General features: G+C 52.0%; 1 protein-coding gene across 3 annotated transcripts; it reads left to right on the top strand.

The window, feature by feature from the left end:
- Positions 1–8,193: 8,193 nt before the first annotated feature.
- KLF11 (KLF transcription factor 11) lies at positions 8,194–19,995 on the top strand. Of its 3 annotated transcripts, XM_060170093.1 has the most exons (5): positions 8,194–8,390; positions 9,987–10,256; positions 11,536–12,496; positions 15,739–16,022; positions 18,464–19,995. In XM_060170093.1, exons 1-4 carry the CDS (start codon positions 8,349–8,351, stop codon positions 16,017–16,019), a joined length of 1,554 nt encoding a protein of 517 aa, XP_060026076.1. In that variant the 5' UTR covers positions 8,194–8,348; the 3' UTR covers positions 16,020–16,022; positions 18,464–19,995. The 3 variants fall into 3 exon arrangements, with proteins under 3 accessions (XP_060026076.1, XP_060026075.1, XP_060026077.1); XM_060170092.1 differs by lacking the exon at positions 18,464–19,995 and having other exon boundaries at positions 15,739–18,274; XM_060170094.1 differs by lacking the exons at positions 8,194–8,390; positions 18,464–19,995 and adding an exon at positions 8,941–9,041 and having other exon boundaries at positions 15,739–18,274.
- Positions 19,996–20,697: the final 702 nt, after the last annotated feature.

Raw genomic sequence — 20,697 nt, 5'->3', positions numbered from 1 at the left:
GATGTTATTACCATCCCCATTTTACAGAAGAGGAAACTGGGGCTCAGAGAGGCTAAGCAGCCTGCCTAAGGTCACACAGGTAGTGAGCAGAGTCCGTGAGGCCAGGAACTGTGTCACACCTATCTCTCCCTGGTGGCCGGCAGAGTGCCGGGCTTCATCATCAACTTGCTTGCCTTGCAACAGAAAGAGCAAAAGCCGGAGCTGCTGTTGTCCACACCCGCTTGGGGGAGCTAAGCACAGGGGCCAGGTCCTGCTGGCTTACTGCCCCAAGTCTCCGCGAGGCCCCCGGGGTGGCGGCACCAGCAGAGGCGTCGCTCCTGGCAAGGAGGTTCCCACCTCTCAGCGTCCCTGCCCGGCAGGAGGGAGAGAGAAGGGCAGTGAAGATGGCTCCCAAATCGTGAGCCCGAGCAAACTACCTCTCTCAGAGCCCACGATGGGGTGGCAGCCTAGCGAGTGACCCGAGGGACCCAGCGGGGATCCATGAGTGACACGGAGCCAGAAGGGTGTCCAGGCAGGGGCTCCGGACAAATCAGGGCATGAGGCATTTTCTAAACTCATCCTGGCTAAGCAGTTCACTCATTTCTTGGCCCAGTCAACACGGGCCTGCTCTGAGGTCACAGCTCCCAGTTGAGGGTAGAGACAGAAGGGTAAATAAACAAATGGTAAATATAACAAATGTCACTGTAGAGATGCCGCACGGGGACACCGAGGAGGGAGGGGCACTGACTGCACCTGGGACGGGGGCTTCATTGGGAAGACGAGGGGCTTCAGGGCAGAGAGGGAGCCGGCGAGCAAGGCATCACCCAGAAGCCCCTGGTACCCGGGAAGCAGCGGGCAGCAGGACCAGCCCACCCGAGGGAAGCGGGGCGATGCCCCCTGGTTCTGCTGTGCTGAGCTCTGAGCTGGGAGCTGGTACCTCCTTCGAGGGTTTAAAATCCATTCCTATGCTGAGTCAGGCCAGCTTGGGACCACTGGGGCAATGCAGCCCAACCAAGGCTTGGCCTGGCGCTCCCCAGAGGCCAGGCGTGAGGAGCTGGCGTCCCGGCAGGTCCCAGCTCAGGCCCTGCAGGGCCCGTGCAAGTCCCCCTGTGAGACGCTTCACCGGCCACTCTGCCAGCACCTCGAGCTGCCGCCCGCTGGCCCTGCTGCCCGCCTGGGCTGGTGCCAGCACTGCACTGGGTCACTGGGGAAGCCGGGCTGGCAGCACCTCCAGGTACAGGCCATTGGCCAGGCGGACAGCCTGGGCGGCCACGCGGACACTTGGAAGGCTGCCGCCTAGGCCAGCAGGTACTTTGTGCTGTTGCCCAACACCGCACTGGCCTCTGAGGGCTTGCTTCTGGGGCTGTTCTCAGGACAGTGGCCCTGGCGTGTCCTCCAGGGGGCCTCACAATGTGGTGGAGGGCACTGAGCCTGGAGGCGTGGGTTCTGGTCGTTTGAGAGTGATTTGGATGAGTCGTTCCCCTCCTCTGGGTCTGTTTCTCTTCCCACAAAAAGAGGAGGACGGACTAGATGAGTACTTCTCGCAGCTTGCTCCCTGGACCGGTGGCAGCAACGCCATCTGGGAACGTGTTAGAAATGAAAACTCTCTGACCCCCTTGGAGACCTGCTGTGTCAGACGCGCCGGGCTGGACCTAGCAGTCTGTTTTGACGCAGCCTGCAGGGGGTTCTAATGCTGCTCAAGTGTGAGAACCGCTGGACTGGCTGCTCTCATCCCAGGTCTCTCCCCAGGCTTATTTCCACCTATCGGGCACCCGCTGCCTAGGCACAGGTGAATGAGGTGTGTCGTCAACACTGAAATGTCACCTCCGCTCCCTGGACGGTTACCTCCCACTTGTCCCTTAACACCAGCTCCAATGACATCTCCTGCAGAAATGGTCCCAGACGGCCCTCCCGCCAGCTCCGCAGGCAGAGGGAGTCAGGTCCCCTCTGCTCCCCCCGCACCTGCGCCTCCAGTGTGGCCGCTGTGGACAGCACATTCCCTCGTTTGTAGTCAGTCTCTCCTGCCGAATGGTGGGACCAAAGGGGAGGGGCTGGTCTGGTCCCTCCGTGGTCCCCTAGCACCAAGCACACAGCAGGGCTCTCCTTCCCCACAGCACCACAGGCTGTCCTGCCCAGGCTCTCAAGGCCCCACTGAGCACCCATCCCCTCCGAGAAGCCTCCAGGGACCCACTACGCCCACGTCCGCACCCCAAGCTTTCCTTTGGCAAATGTTGCAAGTTGGAGGCCCCTCTACCCCGGGCCTGGGGACCTGACATACACACAGCCTGGTTCTCCCTCTTAGAAGGTCTGAAGATGCAATACACAGAGAGGTCGTGCCCTGGCCTGGGAACACAGAGAGAAGGCAGAGCACGGCAGCCACGAGGCAGCCGCAGCCGCCATGAAGTTGTGTGTGTCTGTGTGTGTCTGTGTGTCTGTGTGTCTGTGTGTAGAGGGAGGAGCTGACCTTCCCCTTTGTGTCTCGTGGGAGCTGCCAAGGCCCCCGCCACCACCCAGGTCCACTCACAGGACTCACACGTGCTCTTAGTGCCTGTTTTCCAGGAGGAGATGGTTGGGAGAAAGACGCACTGGACGTGGGTCTGAGAGATGGAGCCTGGCTCCACCTGTGCCAGCCAGGGCTGCTTCATCTCTCTAGTCCTCAGTTACTACCCCATTTTACAGATGAAGAAACTGAGGGTGTTAGGAGTGACGGATGCCTGCTGTCAGGTTGGTGGATCAATCATCCAACAGGGGGGTTGGTGGGTCGGTGATTCATTAATCCATCCACTAATCAATCATTGATTAGGTCGTTTAGTCAACCAGCCTGCTGGTCAAGCAGCTAGTCAGTTTACATCATGTTCCGGTCCTTGTGTGGCTTCCAGACAGTGAGCTCAGCCCAGCGAAAGAGAAAGGCAGGAAGGATGGGCCGGACCCAGGCCTTGCCAGCAGCCAGCTCTCCCCTCCCAAGCCAGCTCTCCCTGGCCCTCCCGCCCACCCTGGCAGCAGTCGGGGCAGGGAAGGCAGCCTCTAGACTCGCTTTGTTCCTCTTAGCTCCACAGCTGGGCTCTGGCCAAAGGCTGAAACACTCAAGAGCTGGCAAAACCCCGGCTGGCCAGCGTGCCACCTGGAGAGGGGATGCTGAGGGTCAGAGGAAAGAGCCTGCCTGCCCGCTGTGGGTCCCTGCCTCTCGGCAGCTGCCAGGCCCAGGCAGAGTGAAGTGGAGTCACGCCAACCATCTGTTTATGACTAGGCCTTGAAATCAGCTCCTCCAAGTTCAACGTGGAAAGGGAACGACCCTTGTGGAACCACGGTTATCCAAGATGGAATGGACCTCCGAAAACATCTAGTACAGAGATTCCCAGATTTGGGCATTTCACTGACCATAAAATTTCAGGACAAGTTTGAGGGGCTGCCATAGGGTTGCCAGTGTTTTGTTCTCACAACTTAGAGTATGATGTACCATCTGCTATCACCATTGCTTCCTAAAAGACGTGACACTGTAACAAGAAAAAATTAGGAGGATACAATCTCTGAGTAAGTGAGGGTCTGCAAACTGGGCTTAACTATAGGAAGAAATGTATTCTTTGCCCTTATTTTTCTCATTCATAACAAAACCTTGAAAGCTAACTTGATCACAATTCACGACTGATTATTTTGCAGGTCAGGAAACAGGCTCAAAGATGACAAAGAGACCTGCCCAGGTGATCCAGCACTTTAATACCAGGAGCTCGGACACCAACCCAATACTCTGTCCAGGGTCACTCCAGCATCCTAACTGGGTCCTCAGTGCAGTGGGCAACTGCTGTCGCTCTCCCTGGCCAAGTCCTTAACACGTTTCCCGCTGAGTCTGTTCCAAACCCTTCTCATCTCACTAGGGCCCCCTCCCCAGCAGATGGCTCCTAACGTCACCAAGAAGGTAGATCACAGGTCATCACCCTGGCCGTCTCTCCTCTGCATCCCAGAATCTTCCTGACTCCCCAGCCACCTTCTCTTCCTTCCCCTGTTCTCTGATGAAGCAGGTCCTTCCTCCTGCCCAGGGCCGGCCTCCCTGTTAAGTGCTCTCCCAGCCCTCCCCTGACACCACTCCCCAACCTCCTTCCCTTCCCTCTCCCTCTTGCGTCACTCGTTTTCCTCCTCTGAGCCCTTCACTTCAGTGTACAAACACGCTCAAGTTCCTGTACTGTCATTTAAAATTCCTTCAAAGTTCACAGAAACCGAAATCACGATGGCTTTCAAATACATGAAAAACTCTCAAGGAAACCCCACCAAAGAAATGCAATCTACTGTTATGAGTTCTCATTTTTTCCACTGAGCTTGGTAGAGGTCAAAAATTCCAGATGGTTCAGTATTAGTGAAGGGAGAGGGGACTGGCTTTGCAGTTCACTGTTCACGGGGTAAATGGACACAAAAGCATGTTTGGAGGGCAATTTGACAATTTTCCTGAATTAAAAATGCACATACCCACGTATCAGAATTTTCATAGCAGCTTTACTCATAATAGCCCCAGACTGGAAAGTCCTGATGTCCATCGACAGGAGAATGATGGACACTGTGCTGTATTTTATATCAACAAGAATAAATGATCTTCAACTACATGCAACTCCATGGCAGACCCAACAGAGAACAAACCATATGATACTCTTTGTACAAGTTTCCATACATGCAAAAACATCCTATGGTGTTAGAAGTCATGATAGGGATTATCCTGGATGGGGTCAGGGAGGGGGCTTCTAGGATTCTGCTAATACTCTGTTTCTTGATCTCCATGCTGGTGACACAAGTGTGCTTGCCTTGTGAAAATTCACCGAGTTGTACACCTAAGTTTTTGCACTTCCCTATATCTATGCTATACTTTGATAAAATTTATCAAAAGGGAAAAAAAGGGAAAAGGAAAAGAAATGCAAGAGCATTTCCAGCAATTCCAATTCTAGGAAGTAATCTTGTAGTTATTTTTGCATGTGGGCAAACAATGAATGGACATGATGTCCTGGCGAACTGGAAATAGTCTAAATACCCCAGTGATTTAAGCAGGAGTGGTTAAATAAAGTACAACACGTCCATATAACAGAATAGCATGTAACTGTGATAAATGACGAGGGTGACCTTTTTGTACTGATTTGCAACAGGCTCCAAGACATGTTGTGAAATCAGCAAGCAAGATGCAGAAGGTGCACAGAACACTGCCTTCTGTGTAAAAGTATTTTTTCCATATACACAGACTCTCTGGGAGGACCCACGAGAAAATGGTGGCCGTCTAGCTGGGGGCATCATGCTCTACTTTATCCAGGAGTTATCTGTGTCGAGGCCCAGTCTGCCTGCTGGACCGCGCTCTGCCTGAGGGTCTGTGGGGCCTGGTGCCAATGAGGGCCTCGGTGATGGCTCTGTGTCAACGACTTGCAACTGTCTTCAGTTTATAAACATGTCAATATCCACTGACTATAGGCAGGACCAGCATCTGGGGTTTGGCAGCAACCACAGACTGTGTGTGTGTGTGTGTGTGTGTGTGTGTGTGTGTGTGTGTGTGTGTGTGTGTGTGTGTGTGTGTGTGTGTGTGTGTGTGTGTGTGTGTGTGTGTGTGTGTGTGTGTGTGTGAGAGAGAGCGAGCGCGCGAGAGAGAGAGAGAGGCGGGGGGGGGGGTGCGGGGGAGAAAGGCTTCATGGAGAAGCCATATCTGGGTAGAGGTGGGGAAGAAGAGAGAAGGGACAAGCATAAGCGAAGACCTGTCTCTCTGTCACATGGACCGATGCAGGAAGGGTAGGGGCTTACGCTTGAAGAGCCCCGAGCCAGCCTGCTGCCCAAGTTTCCAGGTATTCCTGCTGTCCAGGGAGCAGAAACTGAGCTGGAGGTGAGAGAAGCTTGTGCTCCAGACTCCTGGAGAGTCGATGCCACCTCCTATTCTGCAGAGACATAGCCGGCCACATGGCCTGGCCACATTGGCAGAGCTGGGATTTGCATCCGGGTGTGACGCCAAAACCCTGCACTTAGCACTTGGCTGAGCCGTCCTGCTGTTCGGGGGTCAGGAAGCACTTTGCTGAGGAGTCACACTGCAGTCTTACAGAGTAAAAGTGGAGAAGGGTTGTGGTGTTCCACACAGAAGGAACGCCACGTACAAAGCAGAAGACAGTGATCTGACCTGATGTGGGCGGCACAGGGTTCCGTACAGAGGCAATGGGGGCAGGAGGGAAAGGGATTTGGGGAACTGGCCAGAATGATGCAGCACGCACTGGCTGGGGCCTGGTTACGTAGACTCATGGATTCCCACCTAAGGAGTAAGTTTCAGTCCCATAGCTGTTTGGATTCCAAACTGAGGGTTTGATTATGGGTTCGGTACCATCTCTACTTCTAGAAGATCATTGTGGCAGTGAGATGAGGCACAGATTACAGGTGACGAAGCCAGAGGTAGGGGGACCCGTTGGGAAGCAGCAGAATAATTCAGGTGAGAGAAGATGGTGGCTTGGACCAGAGCAGGAGTAGGTGATGGAGAGAAGTTAAGAGTTTGAGAGAGATTTAGGAAGAAGAACACAAAGTAATTGGCAGAAGGAAGCAAGTGCGGGAAAAGGAAGGGTCAAAGGTGACTCTCAGATTTCTGGGTGAAGGAATGAGGTATCTGGTGGTGCCCTTCTGGAGGCGAGAAACCCGGATTGGGGTAGAATGGAAGTTGAGTTTCAAGGACATTGAAGCAGAGGGGTCTGCAGCATGTCCAAGTGGGCAGGCCAGGTGGTGCTGGCCTTCATTCACTCATTCAACCAGTGGTTACTGCGTACTTGCAGCGAGCCAGGCACTGGGGGTTCACAGTGAATTAAACAAGGTCCCTAACCTTGGGAGGGTTCCTTCTGGTGGAGAGACAATTAACAAATAACCGAAGAAACAGAAGTTACAGGCCATGAAAGGTACTGCGAAGGATCTGAAGATGATGAAATGGAGAGAAGCTGCAGGTCAGCCTATGCTCCCTCTGCCCAACAGAGCAGGCCTGTTGAGGAACAAGCTGGCCAGAGTCCTGGGTCCCACCTGCTTCCTTATCAGTTTAAGGGGGAGGGCCTGGTGCTCTGATGGCCTGTTCCTTGGGCCCAGAGCTTCTCTTGCTCAGAGCCAATCCCCACAGTGCAGGGATCCTCTGCGTTCACCTGCTCTTAGCTTTTAAGGTCAAGGCTTCCGCACTGTGGCCTCTGCACCGTGCGCTGTGCCGAGCCATATCGAAACCCAGCAAATGTGGCCACGTGGATGGATGAAGGGCTGTCTCATGCCTCGCTGCAGGTTGTGAGGGTGCACATAAACACAGCCTGCACTTCAGGAACCTGGAGCTGCAGAACTGGATAAACCGCACCCTGAGAAACAGGCAACCGAAGTACTGGGGGGAAAAAAGGTGTCCTAGACATCGCTCTCATTCAGGCCTGAGGACTTCCCATAGGGAGTGACGCTTACACCTGGTCTGGGAAGAATGGGTTTCACCAGGAGCCTCTCGGGTGGGCACCCGTCTTGCCCCCCACCCCCACTGAGCTAAGCGGAAACTGCAGCCCAGAACTGCCTGGGGACCGGGGTCAGCGGCAGACACAGGCCTAGAAGCTGCGGTAAGAGGCAGATGCAGGCGATGTCACCTGGAGCTAGCCAGCTTTCAAAACTCTTCCAGGCCAGGGATGCACTCCTAAGAGCGACAGTAGATTAATACCAATTAAAAAACAAGAAAGCAAAATCTGGGTTGAGGTCTCCAGGTGAGCCGCCTCTTCTGGACGGATTCACTTCATGGGGACCTGCGCTCCGGGAGGCTGCGGGCGGTGGCCCCTTTAAGCGTAATCCTCCTCCCAGCCGTCCCAACACGCTCGGGGAGTTCCCCGGCCGCAGCTGCATGGTCCCCCCCGCCGCCGCCGCCGCCGCCGCCGCCGCCGCCGCCGCCGCCGCCGCCGCCGCCGCCGCCGCCGCCGCCGCCGCCGCCGCCGCCGCCGCCGCGACCTTTCCCCTACTTTCCAGGGCCTCAAGCTCCGCCCCCTCGCCGCCACCAAAATACATGCAGCATCCCGCCCTGCCCGATCACGCCGCTGCCAGGCTCTGATCACGCGGCTCCCCGCGGCGCCCATTGGCCGGCGGCGCACGGGCTAGGTGCGCATTGGCTGGCGCCCTCCAGGCCCCGCCCCGTCGGGGCGTGGTGTATTTTGGTTTGCCTCCGCGCTCCGCCCCTGCGGCCGCTCCCTCCCCAGCCGCCCCGCCCCTCCCGCACCGCGAAGGCCGCGCCAGGGCAGAGCCGCGCGGCCGGGCGGGCGGAGGCGCACGCCGGCCGCTGGAGCTCCGGGTCGCCGCCGCCCGCCGTGCACGTGCGGCAGCTGCTGTACTGAACTCCCGCCGCGCGGCCGCTTTGTTGCCTCCCGGCCGCCGGCACCATGCACACGCCGGCCTCCGCGGGCTCGGGCGACGCACGCGCGGTGAGTGGCCTCCCATTGGAGCGAGGGGCGAGGCGGGGACGCGCTGCCAGTGCGGGCCCAGGGCGCGGAGGAGGCCAGGGGCGCGCGGGGCATAACCACGCGCGCACCGTTAGGAGCCCGGGCGGCTTCGGGAGTCGAGAGGGGCGGTGGCCGCACGAGGCCGCGCCGGGAGGGGCGGGAAGTGGGCGTGTGCCTCGCGCTGCTCTCTGCGCAGCTTTGTCTACCGCTCCCGCAGCGGCCCCGCCCCGCCGGCTTCAGGTGCGGGGCTATTTCCAGCCATGATGTCACCAGGCCCTGAGGAGGTGGCCGTTGGGTGGGGCGCGGCTGGCGGGAACGCGGCACGCGGGCGGCGGGGGCGGGGCGCCGGCGAAGGGGCAAGGACTGTGGGAACGCGGCGCACGGGCGGTGGAAAGGGCGAGGGGGCGGGGCAACGGCTGGCGGGAAGGTGGGGGCGGGGCAAGGGCTGTGGGAACGTGGGGGCGGGGCAAGGGGCGGGGAAAAGGCCGGCGGGAAGGCTGCACGGGGCGGGGGGCGGGCCCCGGCGCCTCAACCCTGGCGGGCTCCAGTCGGGACCTGAGGGCAGCGAGGAGTTCGCTGGTTGGACCTGGGACCTAGTCGAGCCGCGCGGACCGCTGAGAGGCCGAGAGAGAGGTGTGGGAGCCCCGCGCCGCCCTGTCCCTGCCCGCCTGTGGGCCACGCAGGCGGCAGCCCGCACGTCTGTGACTTCACAGTTCGTTCCGAGGCCCGGGCTGCGGGCAGAAGTGGGGCTAGAGCGGCGTTTGTAAAGGCGGCGGCGTTGCCTGTGTGCTTTGGGGGACACCTGGGCAGGACAGGTTGGATGTTTAGGCAAACTGAGTGGAAGTGTGTATCTTAGTAGATGTAAAATTTCTCTGCGAAGAGATCAATTAGTTTCAGTCGCTTCCCGCCCCGCTCTTGCTTGACAAGAGACGGTCTGCTGCGCTGGAAAGTCCTCGGGGCCCGGGCTTGTGGCACATCTTACACTTTCTTCCTCGCCGCGCGCTGGCCTTGTGGCGTGAATCGGTGCTCCTGGGTGTGGGGACCGGGGCTGAGCCAGTGCAGGCTCTCCCGCCCAGGGGTCTGCTGAGTGACGGCCTCACTGGTGTGGAGCCTCCGGGGTTGTCGCAGATGCATCTGTGGGGACGCTCTGGTGGCTTCGCCGACTCAGAAGGACTGCGCTCTCATCTTACCCAACCTCAGCCATCAGTGTCTTTTCCTCCTCCCCCGGGGACAGTTTGGTACTAGCTACTGCAGCTCACACCTCTGGAAGTGTTATTAATCATTTCCCGAAGGAGAAGCTAGCTTAATAACCTTTGTTAACAGGATTTTCCGTGGAGGCCGCTGGCGGACCGAGTCCATTCCTCCTCCTCCCCCCACTGCCCCCCACCCGCCGCTGCAGAACGCTGGCTCGGAGCGAGTGGTCTTCGGCGCTCGGCAGGCATCCTTCCCTGGAAGCCAGAGCGCGTGCGCGTGCTGCCGGGGGCGGGGCAGGCTTCTGGTGTGCGCGTCCCCGTGCTATCCCAGTGCCCCCCTCCCTGTGTTTCCAGGGACTCAGCCGCTGTGTTGTGTCGACTTTAGGTTGACATCATGGACATATGCGAGTCAATCCTGGAGAGGAAGCGGCACGACAGCGAGAGGTCTACGTGCAGCATCTTGGAGCAGAACGACATGGAAGCTGTCGAGGCTCTTGTTTGTATGAGCTCCTGGGGTCAGAGATCCCAGAAAGGGGACTTGTTAAAGATAAGACCCCTCACACCTGTCTCTGACTCTGGGGATGTTTCCACCATTGTGCACGTGGATGCAGCCACAGCCGAGTTACCAAAGGACTTCCATTCTTTATCAACTCTGGTAAGAGGAGGGGGAGAGGAGCGATTTGTGCAATGGCTGGAGTACCTTCAGTAAACATGCTGAAGAGCTCCTGGGGAGATTCACCCGATGCTGGCAAGCAAGTTCATACCCTCCCCTGTATGGGTCCTAAGGGTGAAAACTTCTTTTATCTCTTGAAAATATGCTTTCCATTGATTGATCATAGCTTGCAGCCACGGGGTGAAAATGTCCATAGGCTGAAACGTACAGATTAATGGGAGAAAGCAAAATGTACTCATTTCCCTGGGGAGCTGAGGGTGGAGGCTTAGGTTCCACAGATACCCCAGGCCAGGGCCAGGGGCCGCTGCCACAGCTGGGGAGAGCCTGTGCTTTGGCACTGGCCAGCCTTTGTTAGCTGGGTTGAGACCCTGGCCTCTGCCACCCTGTGGCACCCAGCTTCTTTCTTGGGTGAGTTGGGTGTAGTCAAGCACTGGTTTTGGTTTTTGTTTTCTTAACTTGCTACAGCTCTGAAGTTACTGGGGAAAACTGCTTTGCAACTTGGAGAAGTCGAGAGCTGTCAGTTGCTAACAAAACTGAAAATTATAATCTAATTGTCCTGGGCTGGAAGCCTGCCCTGGAAGAAGAGTGTGGAAAACCGACTTGGAGACCGAGAGGGATGAGAAGGGACTTGGGGGTAGTGGAGAGGATTGTACAGGTAGTGGGCCTGGCTGCCCAGAGCACGTCACAGTGTTGGGATCGTCCACTGAGAGGCTGAAGATAAGTGGGAGTGGTGGGGGAGGTGTTACAGAGGCTCACTGTAGGCAGAACCCCTGGTTGGAGCAGGGCCTTTTATGGGTCATTCTGACAGGTTTTACCTCTCATCCAGTAGGCACAGGATACGTGTGTGATTGATTGGATATGTGTGTGTTAAATGATTACCACCGAGATTTTTAAAAAATTTTTGAGAATCTAAAATTGTGTAAAGCTTTCATCTTGAATATAAGTTTGATTTCTCATTTGCAGCCCTAATATGCAAATTGTTCATTTCAGTAGCTGTGCGAGGCCAGGAATGGCACTGGCGTCCTTATAACCGAGCAGATGGATGGGTTTGAGAGAGGTCGGGAAAGGGAGAGAAAGCTAGAAAGTAAAGTGTCTCATGCAGCTTTTATATCCACTGGGTGTGATTGTGAGCAGACTTTGACCAGTCTTTTCTAGATACTTCTTTGTAAAGACGGTGGGGACAACATGATCAAAGTAAGTTCCTTAAAATTTAACCAAAACAACCTTTTCACACAGTACTTTTTTCTTTTTTTTTTTAAAGTGCATGACTCCTCCTCAGAGCCCTGACCTCCTGGAGCCATCAACAGGGACAGTTGTTCCTTCCCAAGTAACTGATTCCAAATCACCCGTGGTCGTGGCTGTCACCCCAGCCTCTACTGGGGCAGCCGGAGTGCTGAGCAGGAGGGCAGAGAGCGCCGTGCCTGGTTTGAAGGCAGAGCTGCTGGAGCCGGCTGTCAGCCCTCACTGCAGGGCCACGGTGACAAGTGTCATTTGCCACACTGGGGGGAGTCCTGCTGCTGCCCACGTTCCTACCACCCAGACTCAAGCACACCAACTTTCGGCCAACGCGGAAGGAGAAGCGCAGTTTTGGGGGCATGTGGAAGCTGTGCAGGACACACAGCTCACAGACAGTGTGCTCAGCGTTAACTCAGCGTCCTGTCAGCCTTGTTTGCACAAGTCCAGTGGCCTGAGCCCCACCAAAGACCAGCAGGCAGGGTGGCCCGTTGCAATTCAGACCTGCTCACCAAAGAATTATGAAAATGACTTGCCAAGGAAAGCCACCCCTCTGATTTCTGTCCCCATTCCTAGTCCCCCTGTCCTTTGCCAAATGATCCCTGTGACTGGACAAAGTGGCATGTTATCAGCTTTTTTGAAGCCATCTCCCCAAGTGTCTGCAGGGACTGTCAAACCCATCTTACCCCACGCTGCTCCAGTGCCCCAGCCTGTGTTCGTGGGACCGTCTGTGCCTCAGGGAACTGTGATGTTGGTTCTGCCCCAGGGGGCCCTCCCGCAGCCTGCCACGTGTTCGTCGAGTGGAATGGCTGTTGGGAATACCAAGTTACTGCCCCTTGCCCCTGCTCCAGTGTTCATTGCATCCAGTCAGAACTGCGCCCCTCAGGTAGACTTTTCCCGAAGGAGGAACTATGTTTGCAACTTCCCAGGCTGCCAGAAAACCTACTTCAAAAGTTCCCACCTCAAGGCTCATCTTCGCACTCACACAGGTGAGAACTGAAGCAGGTAGGGCATAGGGAATGTCGGATCCCGTGATCGGGAAACACGTCCAGCCGCCTTTGAGTGGGAGCGAAGCTGAGAACCGCTGGAGAAGGCCATCTTTCTTTGGTTCTGAAAAGCCTTCATAGTCTTGGGGTGAACGTTAGTACAGCTGTCAGTGGTTTTCCTGGAACATGGTATCTGGTCACCCCAGTAGCTAAAATGTAATATAGTTCTGTGATTGTGAACCTGTGATTGAGAGGCTTTTAGGGTGAGGCTCACATTCTCCCTTTCTCTTCACATTGCAGTAGACATTCTTTCTTTGCATTTTAGAAAGTGTCCATTCACGTTCAATAAACATCAGTGTGACTTACTTAGGCTTACTATGGGGAAAGAGCTCTCCAAAGTATGGAAAAGTTTGAATTCTAGAATATTTGAACTTTAAAGGAATATTGTTTTTTTATTTTTGGAAATATGTGGTTTTAATTCAGAAGGACTCACACAAGAAACTAACTAAAATGACTTAATGATCTCTTCATTGTCCTGTCAGATCCAGTAGAGTTTTCGGCAGTGATGGAAATGTTCTCTGTCCATTAGGAGGGTAGCCACTAGCCACATGCACTTGAAATGTGAACAGTGTGTCTGAGGAACCGAAGTTTAACGTTTTCATTAAGGTTGTGTTTATATAGCTACATGGGGCTGGTGGCTACCATGTTTAGCGGAGGTGTGAGGTTGCCTGGTAGGTAGAACTTCTGCTGTAGTTGATTAGGGCAGAACGTCTCAGGTGTTCTGTGACACTCTTGTTCTTTGAGTTAGTGTCACTTGTTTTGTTTTCAAGGGTCCTGTGGTTAAATAGTCTGCTTGTTAAACTCACCTTTCAAAGGTTCACACACATACGTATATATAATAAGCCCAGTTAACAGGACGCAGGTTCTGCAGTAAAGATGTGCTTCATAAGCTGTCTTGATCGTGGAACCCCAGATGCCGGCTAGTGGCCTGGGGGACAGCAGTGAATTGTGAAATACAGTTTAGGAAAGGCTGAATTGGAGGGAGTTGTCATAGTACTTTACTTTGAAATGCTTTCCTGGTAGAGTGGTTTCTAATTAACACATTAGAACTCCAATCGTGGCAGCTCCCGCTTGCAGAATGAAGCCGCATCTGGAAGGCGGGCCTTACGGAAGGAGCCCTGCTGTCCTCCACACTGCGGAAGGGGCTGTGTGCCTCCGGGCTAAGGCCCCAAACCTGGCCTGTGAAGAACTTGCCTCTCTGCCTTTACCGTCTCTCTCCAGTTCCACGTTTCTGCCCTTCACCCTCTGCCCTCTGCCTGTCTCTACTTACTGAAAACCCTTTAAGGGCCATCCCAAAGTTAGTTCTTAGAACTCTTCCCTGATCTCTCCTTCTTTATTTGACCCTGGTGGTTTGTTGTGTTTTTCACCTTATTCTCCCTTTGTATTTTTAGTTACGTACATAGGTGTCTGATCTCACTGGATATAGACTCTTGGTGTCTGTCCCAAGAGCCTGACGCTAGTCATTGGTGATGCAGGGTTGCTGTCATGGCTGTATCGGTGTGAATGGGCACCCCTAAGGGGCTCATAGACTTGGCAAGCCCTGCTTTTCACTGAGACTGCTGAGGTGAACTTCAGATCACATCCAAACACAGATTCCACATGTGGGGGAGCACAGTGGAATGAGGTTTTACTGTTTATTCAGTCAGCTTCCCTTGGTAGGAAGATAAGGTGATCATACAAGCTCTTTTCAGGTTTCCCAAAGTACTTACATTTAAGTAACCATAAAGGTTCTGAAGAATCAAATTCTTGTGTTATTTCATAAACACTAAATTGGAGTTTTTATAAGAAATAGAAATCTTAGATAGGTTTACCTTAGATAAGATAGTTTTTCACTGTACCAACATGAAAATTTGTTTAATTAGGATACGGTCGAGTGAGCAAAGGCTACATTTTTTTTTTTTTTTTCCGGTACGCGGGCCTCTCACTGTTGTGGCCTCTCCCGTTGCGGAGCACAGGCTCCGGACACGCAGGCTCAGCGGCCATGGCTCACGGGCCTAGCCGCTCCGCGGCATGTGGGATCTTCCCAGACCAGGGCACGAACCCGTGTCCCCTGCATCGGCAGGCGCACGCTCAACCACTGCGCCACCAGGGAAGCCCAAGGCTACATTTTTGACATGCTGAAAACATAGGGCACTTTGTAAATCCCACGCCAAAGGGTGGTGGTTCTCTGTCCAACATCTGGCCATCTGGTATGCTGCCAGCACTGGTGGTAGTTTCCTGGGAACAAGTAACCTTATGCTTTCAACATGGGGTCTTTGAAATCCATCACAGCATCACTGTGATAATGAATTTTCCTTTTAAATCAGCTTTGAAAAACATCAGATATTTAGTTGATCTCTCTCCAACACTCATTCATTCAAAACCATTTATTCACCACCTGTCATACAAAGTGCTGTGCTGGGGGTTAAACTGTACATAGATGGATGAACTAGACAAGTCATAAACCTTCGGGAAGGTAGGTCACATTACAGCACGCAGCAGCATTTATCAAATCCCTTCACAAGGTTGCACAAGCGGTCTATGGTGGTCACAACCTGGTCAAGATCAGGGCTTCAGGATGCAGGAGACGGAGCATTCCTGCTGGCTGGAAAGGCCCAGGATTCTGCGGACAAGGGCTTCCCACTCACCCCTGTACCTCCAGGAAGACACAGTATGGGCAGGACACCTGCCGGGTGCTCTGAAACTTTGAGTGAATGACAGATGCTTGAAGCTTGTAACAACAAGAAGGTAGCTGTTAGAATTCTAACCTGTTTTGCAATTAACCTCTTTGTCAGTGTAATAACAAATATGAAGATGGAATTAATGATTCTGAGAAGTCTTGCAGGTGCTAGGAGGGATTTTTTTTTATATGTGCAGCTTCCAGAGAGGGAAGGAGTCATTCCTTTCAAGAATTTACCTCCTACCCCAAGTTCACAGTCAAAGATTTATTTTTATTTAAAAATATCTTTAGAAGGATTAGATTAGTTTGATGTCTTTGGGCCCTGACATATTACATCTTAGGTGTGGCAGGAAGAAATGCATCTTGGACGATTTCTTGACTTCCAAATAACCTGATACCAGAATGATAGGATATTACTTGCTGCTTAGGTTTTGACGAATACAGTTTTAAAACGACATGAATTAACCTGTCCAATAAGGTGCTGCGCATTTATGTTTTCTTTACTTTGTGTTTTCTTATCTCTCAGGAGAGAAACCTTTCACCTGTAGCTGGGATGGCTGTGATAAAAAATTTGCTCGTTCAGATGAACTCTCTCGCCACCGCAGAACTCACACTGGGGAGAAGAAGTTTGTGTGCCCAGTGTGTGATCGGCGTTTCATGCGCAGCGACCACTTGACAAAGCATGCACGGCGCCATATGACCACCAAGAAGATCCCTGGCTGGCAGGCGGAGGTTGGCAAACTGAACAGAATTGCCTCAGCAGAGAACCCTGGGAGCCCGCTGGTGCACCTGCCGGCCTCTGCATGAAAGGTCCTCCAGGGAGTTGTGGATGGGAATTTTTCAAAGCCTTTTTTCAGGAATGGAAGTGATGGTTTTCTCTCCAAAAGAAATTGTCTTGAGGGCTAGGGGAGCTGGTTCTGATGAAAGTATGTTAACTTGTCTTTTTTGGTGGGGAACCCTGTTCAATATCTTTTGTAGTTTCAGAAGTTGTTTTAAGGAAAATGGAAGAAAATTTGATAATCTAAATCACCAGCATTCAAACAAACATTTCGGCAATAAATTTTACAAAATCTGGATTTTTTTACAACCTTCCTACTCCTGTTTTGTAGAAATGAGACACGTTACTAATTTTTATACTGTTTTTTATACAAAAAAATTTATATTGTTGGTTCTCAAATTACCAATTTCTATATAGATGATTTTACAATCTTCTTTTCAATGTTTAACAATGTTTTTATAATAACCCTACTTTTAGTAAAGTTGGCACATTATTCAGACAAAAAAACTTTACAACTTTGTAATCAGGCCTTTTAGATCTAAGAATTTTTTAGAATCAGAACTGGTTGAATAGGGGCCTCTTAAAGAAATGGGGGGAAAAAACTTTGCAGTCAGCTTCTTCATAACATTTTCAAGGGAAATTCCAGACAACTATTTCTTTAAGGCTGTAGCCCAAGGAATTAAAATTTTCATTAAGTAGACCTTAGTCACCTGTGTCCATGGTGTGACTTGTGAAGAATGTACCCCAGAGATTAACTTAAAATACTCGGTAGATACCCGGTGAGCAGAGAGCTGATGTAGGGTCTGACTGTCTGTACTCTGCTGAGAGCAGACCATTCAGAGTCTCCTGTTTGTACCTCAAACCCCCAAAAAAGAAAATGTAAGCACTCAAACCCAGCTGCTTTGTCAGTTGTCAGTTTGACTTCTTTTGCTGTGGCCTTATCCAAGTGTTTTGTGGGTAGAGTAACTTAGAGAAAAAGATGTCCTTAGTAGTTGGAGGAACTTTCCACCAAAGTAAAGCTTATGTAAGGTGAAGCGGACATGCGTATGGTCCAGCTCCAGTGTTCTGATTCCTTTATTTATTAAGTATTAAGAACGACGGGAAATGCAAGTTACACTAAGCGGCAGTAATACTACCAAGCTGTCCTTTCATTCATTTTGTTTGAAGGAAATTGTTTTGATCAAACAGAAAATTACGTGGAATGGGGTGTTTTGCAGTCTGGCTAGAGAATAGACCATGGGCATCACTTTGAAGCTGTGAGCACAGGTCCTAGCATTACAGAGACTGCGCCCCAGTGTCCAGGTGTCTAGGAAGCTGCTGAGACTGCTTTGGTTGGGCAGCGTTGGGAATCCAGGCAAGAGAGTGCATGTAAGGAACACAGTGATATTGCTCTGCCCTTCGAGCCTGGGAATGGTTTTTATTGTGCCGTGTGTATTTAGATTTTTGTCTTTGCCTCTTATTTATTTGCATTTACCTTTATTAAAATGACGGTAAGGTGAAATATTGAATAAATATCAGGTTTTGTGTTCAGGTCTTTTTAGTCTAATAACCCTTGCCTGGTCATTCATTGTATGTTACTTGATACCCATGAAGTATCAACTGCTAATTGACATACAGTTCTGTAAGCGCCGGCTGTGTGTTTAGTAGGCTTCCGTGTCTTTGGAGACTTCTGTAATTGAGTATTCCTACTGGTCATGCGACATGGCTACAGTTGGAAGAGAACCAGAATTAAATGTCTATAGTTCGTGATTCCCCACCACCCAGTTCTTTCTTGCACTTATATCTTAAATCAGCATAAACATTTCTTTGTGTATGCTGTAAGTGGCATTAAATCTGGATATTTTTAATTATACAAAGTGATGTTAGTCCTGCTAAAGTTCTGGTAGATAATACAGCGTCTTTGAGTATTGGGTTGCTTTTCACCTAGAACTTCATTCTCTGAGCAGTGTTGTTGCTAAAGGATAGATGTGTTAAAAAAAAAAAGTTTTGATTTACACTTCCATTTCCTGATTAGACTTTGAAATACCTTCTGTAAACAACATTTTTGACCCTCTGTTGATTGAAAGATTGTAAATTGGGAAACAGCTTCATCTGAAAAATGCAACGTGAGAACCAGAACCCCGCGGTGCGTGTTCAGCGTGGAGTCCCTCCGCTGCGGCCCGGGCATCGGAGGAGGGCGCGGGCGGCACGTCCCCCAGTGCACTTTACTGCCTGAGCAGTTTTGCTTGATCTTTTTTGACTTTGAGCCTTTCAAGTAGTTAATAAAATGTTAAATGTTTCAGAATTATGTTTTATGTAACAGACTTTGACTTATTATTTAAATGAATATGTGTGATGTAACTTTTTTCTTTGGATCATATAAAACTTTTTTGATTTGCAAACTGGACTTGTGTCCTGTGTCATTTAACTGCACTCCGGTGTACCCAGTGCCTGACCCTCCTCTTTGTTTTCTTGGGTTCTGTTCTGCTTTCAGGGCACCCTTTGGCTTCTTTGGAGGGTCCTTTGTGAAAGAAATGTGTGAAGGAGCAGCTTCTGTGTTGGCCAATTTGACGTCAGGACCGGTCTTGGCAGTAGAGGACCGTGGCTGCTGGGTAACCCGTGACCTTCATCCTCATGCCCTCCGTGTGTCAAGAGGGGAGTATGGGAGGCAGCCTCTTCCCTCCCTTCCCCCACCCCCAGCCCAGGCTTTAACGGTGCGTCAGGGAGCCACAGCCTCCGCTCCTGCCCCTGGAGTATGTTCTCTCTCAAGCCCGCTCTCTGGGGCTGTGCATCCACGTCCCGCGAGGGGAGGCCCCGTGGGTGTGGCCAGGCACTCGCGTGGGCTCAGCTCCTGGTGCCCGTTGTGCTTGTCTGTGAACGGCACTGGACAGGGTTGGTGGGTTCCCCTGCAGGCCGCACCGTGCTGCTCTCCTCTTACCTCGCTGTTCCTTCGCCGGTCCCCCTCCTCTCCCTGACCCCTCTTCTATTCCCCTCACAACCTTGGTGATCTTTTCCAGCCTTGGGACTTAGATAAAAATAACTTCTCTACCATGAAGAGCCCCGCATGTATGTCTCTCCGTTACGCTCCACACCTGGCTTCAAATTCCTGTGTCCAGCTCTCTGCTTGACACCTGTCTAACCAGCATCCCAAACTTGAGACGACTGAACTCCCCATCTCCTCCACACTTGCTTTTCTCACAGTGACCCCGCTGCCTTTAAAAAGGACAAGAAGTCCATCCTTCTAGCTGTTCAGGTGCAAAACCTTGGAGGCGCCCTGGGCTCCTTTCCCGCTCCACAGCCAGTCTGTCACTACCCTGTTGACTGACTGCCTTCCCAAGCCAACCATTCTGGAATGTGACTCCATAAGCCACGCTAGTCCCGGTTATGCGTGTGTGCATGTGTGTGTGTATGTGCAGGTGTGTGGGGAGGCAGTAAAGGATCACAATGCGCTTCGCATTTAGCAATGCACTTAGAAAAGTCTCTCCAACTCCAAGCCCCTTTGCGCCTAGGTGCCGGCCACACACCTGTTAGCCTCAACTTTGTGACTCTGTACCTGCTCTCCTCCCTTTGTGCCACCAAGATTTTACTTTCTGGCTGTAACATCCACTGTTCCTTTGCTTTCAATCTGCCTCTTTGTTTAGGGACTTTTAAAATTAAGGACTTCAGACATGTTGCGAACACCCAGGCCCCATCCTGGGAGGAAGTCCGGGCACCAAGGACACCACACCCCAGGGGGGTGAGACACACTCAGTCCCTGCTAAGTTAGGGAGGCTCATTCTCAAAAGCCTCTCACCACCCTGTAGGAAGCCTAGTTGTCCCAGAATTGCCCAGAGCTGGCTCTGCAAACAGGTTTCCTCTCCCCAGCATGTTCTCATCTCAGCAGACAAACTGGTCAACAAGCAAAGATGATAAGGAAGAAACAAGTTATAAAATAAATGTCACAGGGATGTAAGGTACAGCATAAGGAATATAGTCAATAATTCCGTAATAACTTTCTATGGTGACAGACGGTAATTAGACTTACCGGGGTCAGCATTACACAATGTAGAAAAATATCGAATCACTATGTTGTACACTTGAAACTAATATAATATTGTAGACTATAATTTAATTTTGAAAAAGAAGACTGTTTAAAAAAAAAAAAAGAAACAGGTTGCTACAAGTCCAGTGGTGCTGGGGGAGGAGATGCACAGGCAGAGTGAGATGATGACAAGGTGGGGCAGTGGCAGCTAAGCTCTCACCACCCAGCTCTGGTGGTAGCCTCTGGAAGCCTTCCCAGGGCTCCCCTTCTTTGGACTCCTTCAAGACTAGAGGTTCTAACCACTCGGAAGAACTTGCCAGTTTTATTGAATTTGATTGTAAGTCTTGTGGGTCCCACAAGACTTGCGGATGGGTGGGTAGGGGTGTAGATGGATGGATGGATGGATGTGATATGATTTCTATCACGGGGCAGCTTACATTTTAGCAGGTAGATTAGACTTGCAATGTTCAGTAAAATATGGCAAGTTCCTACTGGAGTGGTCAGAACCCCTAGTCCTGAAGGAGTCCAGGGAAGAGGGGCCCTGGGAAGGTCTACCAGACTCCTGGCAGGCTGCTTTGGTAGGTAGTGTTGATTTGGCCTGAGGCAGGCCTGGGTGCAGGTCTGACTCCATCTAGCTGTGTGTTGCTGAGAAAGGTACTCTACCTTTAGGCTCCTTATTTATAGTGAAGACTAGGCAGAGACAGCAG

This window comes from Lagenorhynchus albirostris, chromosome 13 (assembly GCF_949774975.1).
Source record: "Lagenorhynchus albirostris chromosome 13, mLagAlb1.1, whole genome shotgun sequence".
In the NCBI taxonomy this organism is placed as follows: domain Eukaryota; kingdom Metazoa; phylum Chordata; class Mammalia; order Artiodactyla; family Delphinidae; genus Lagenorhynchus; species Lagenorhynchus albirostris.
This window is presented reverse-complemented; position numbering and strand designations above follow the sequence as displayed.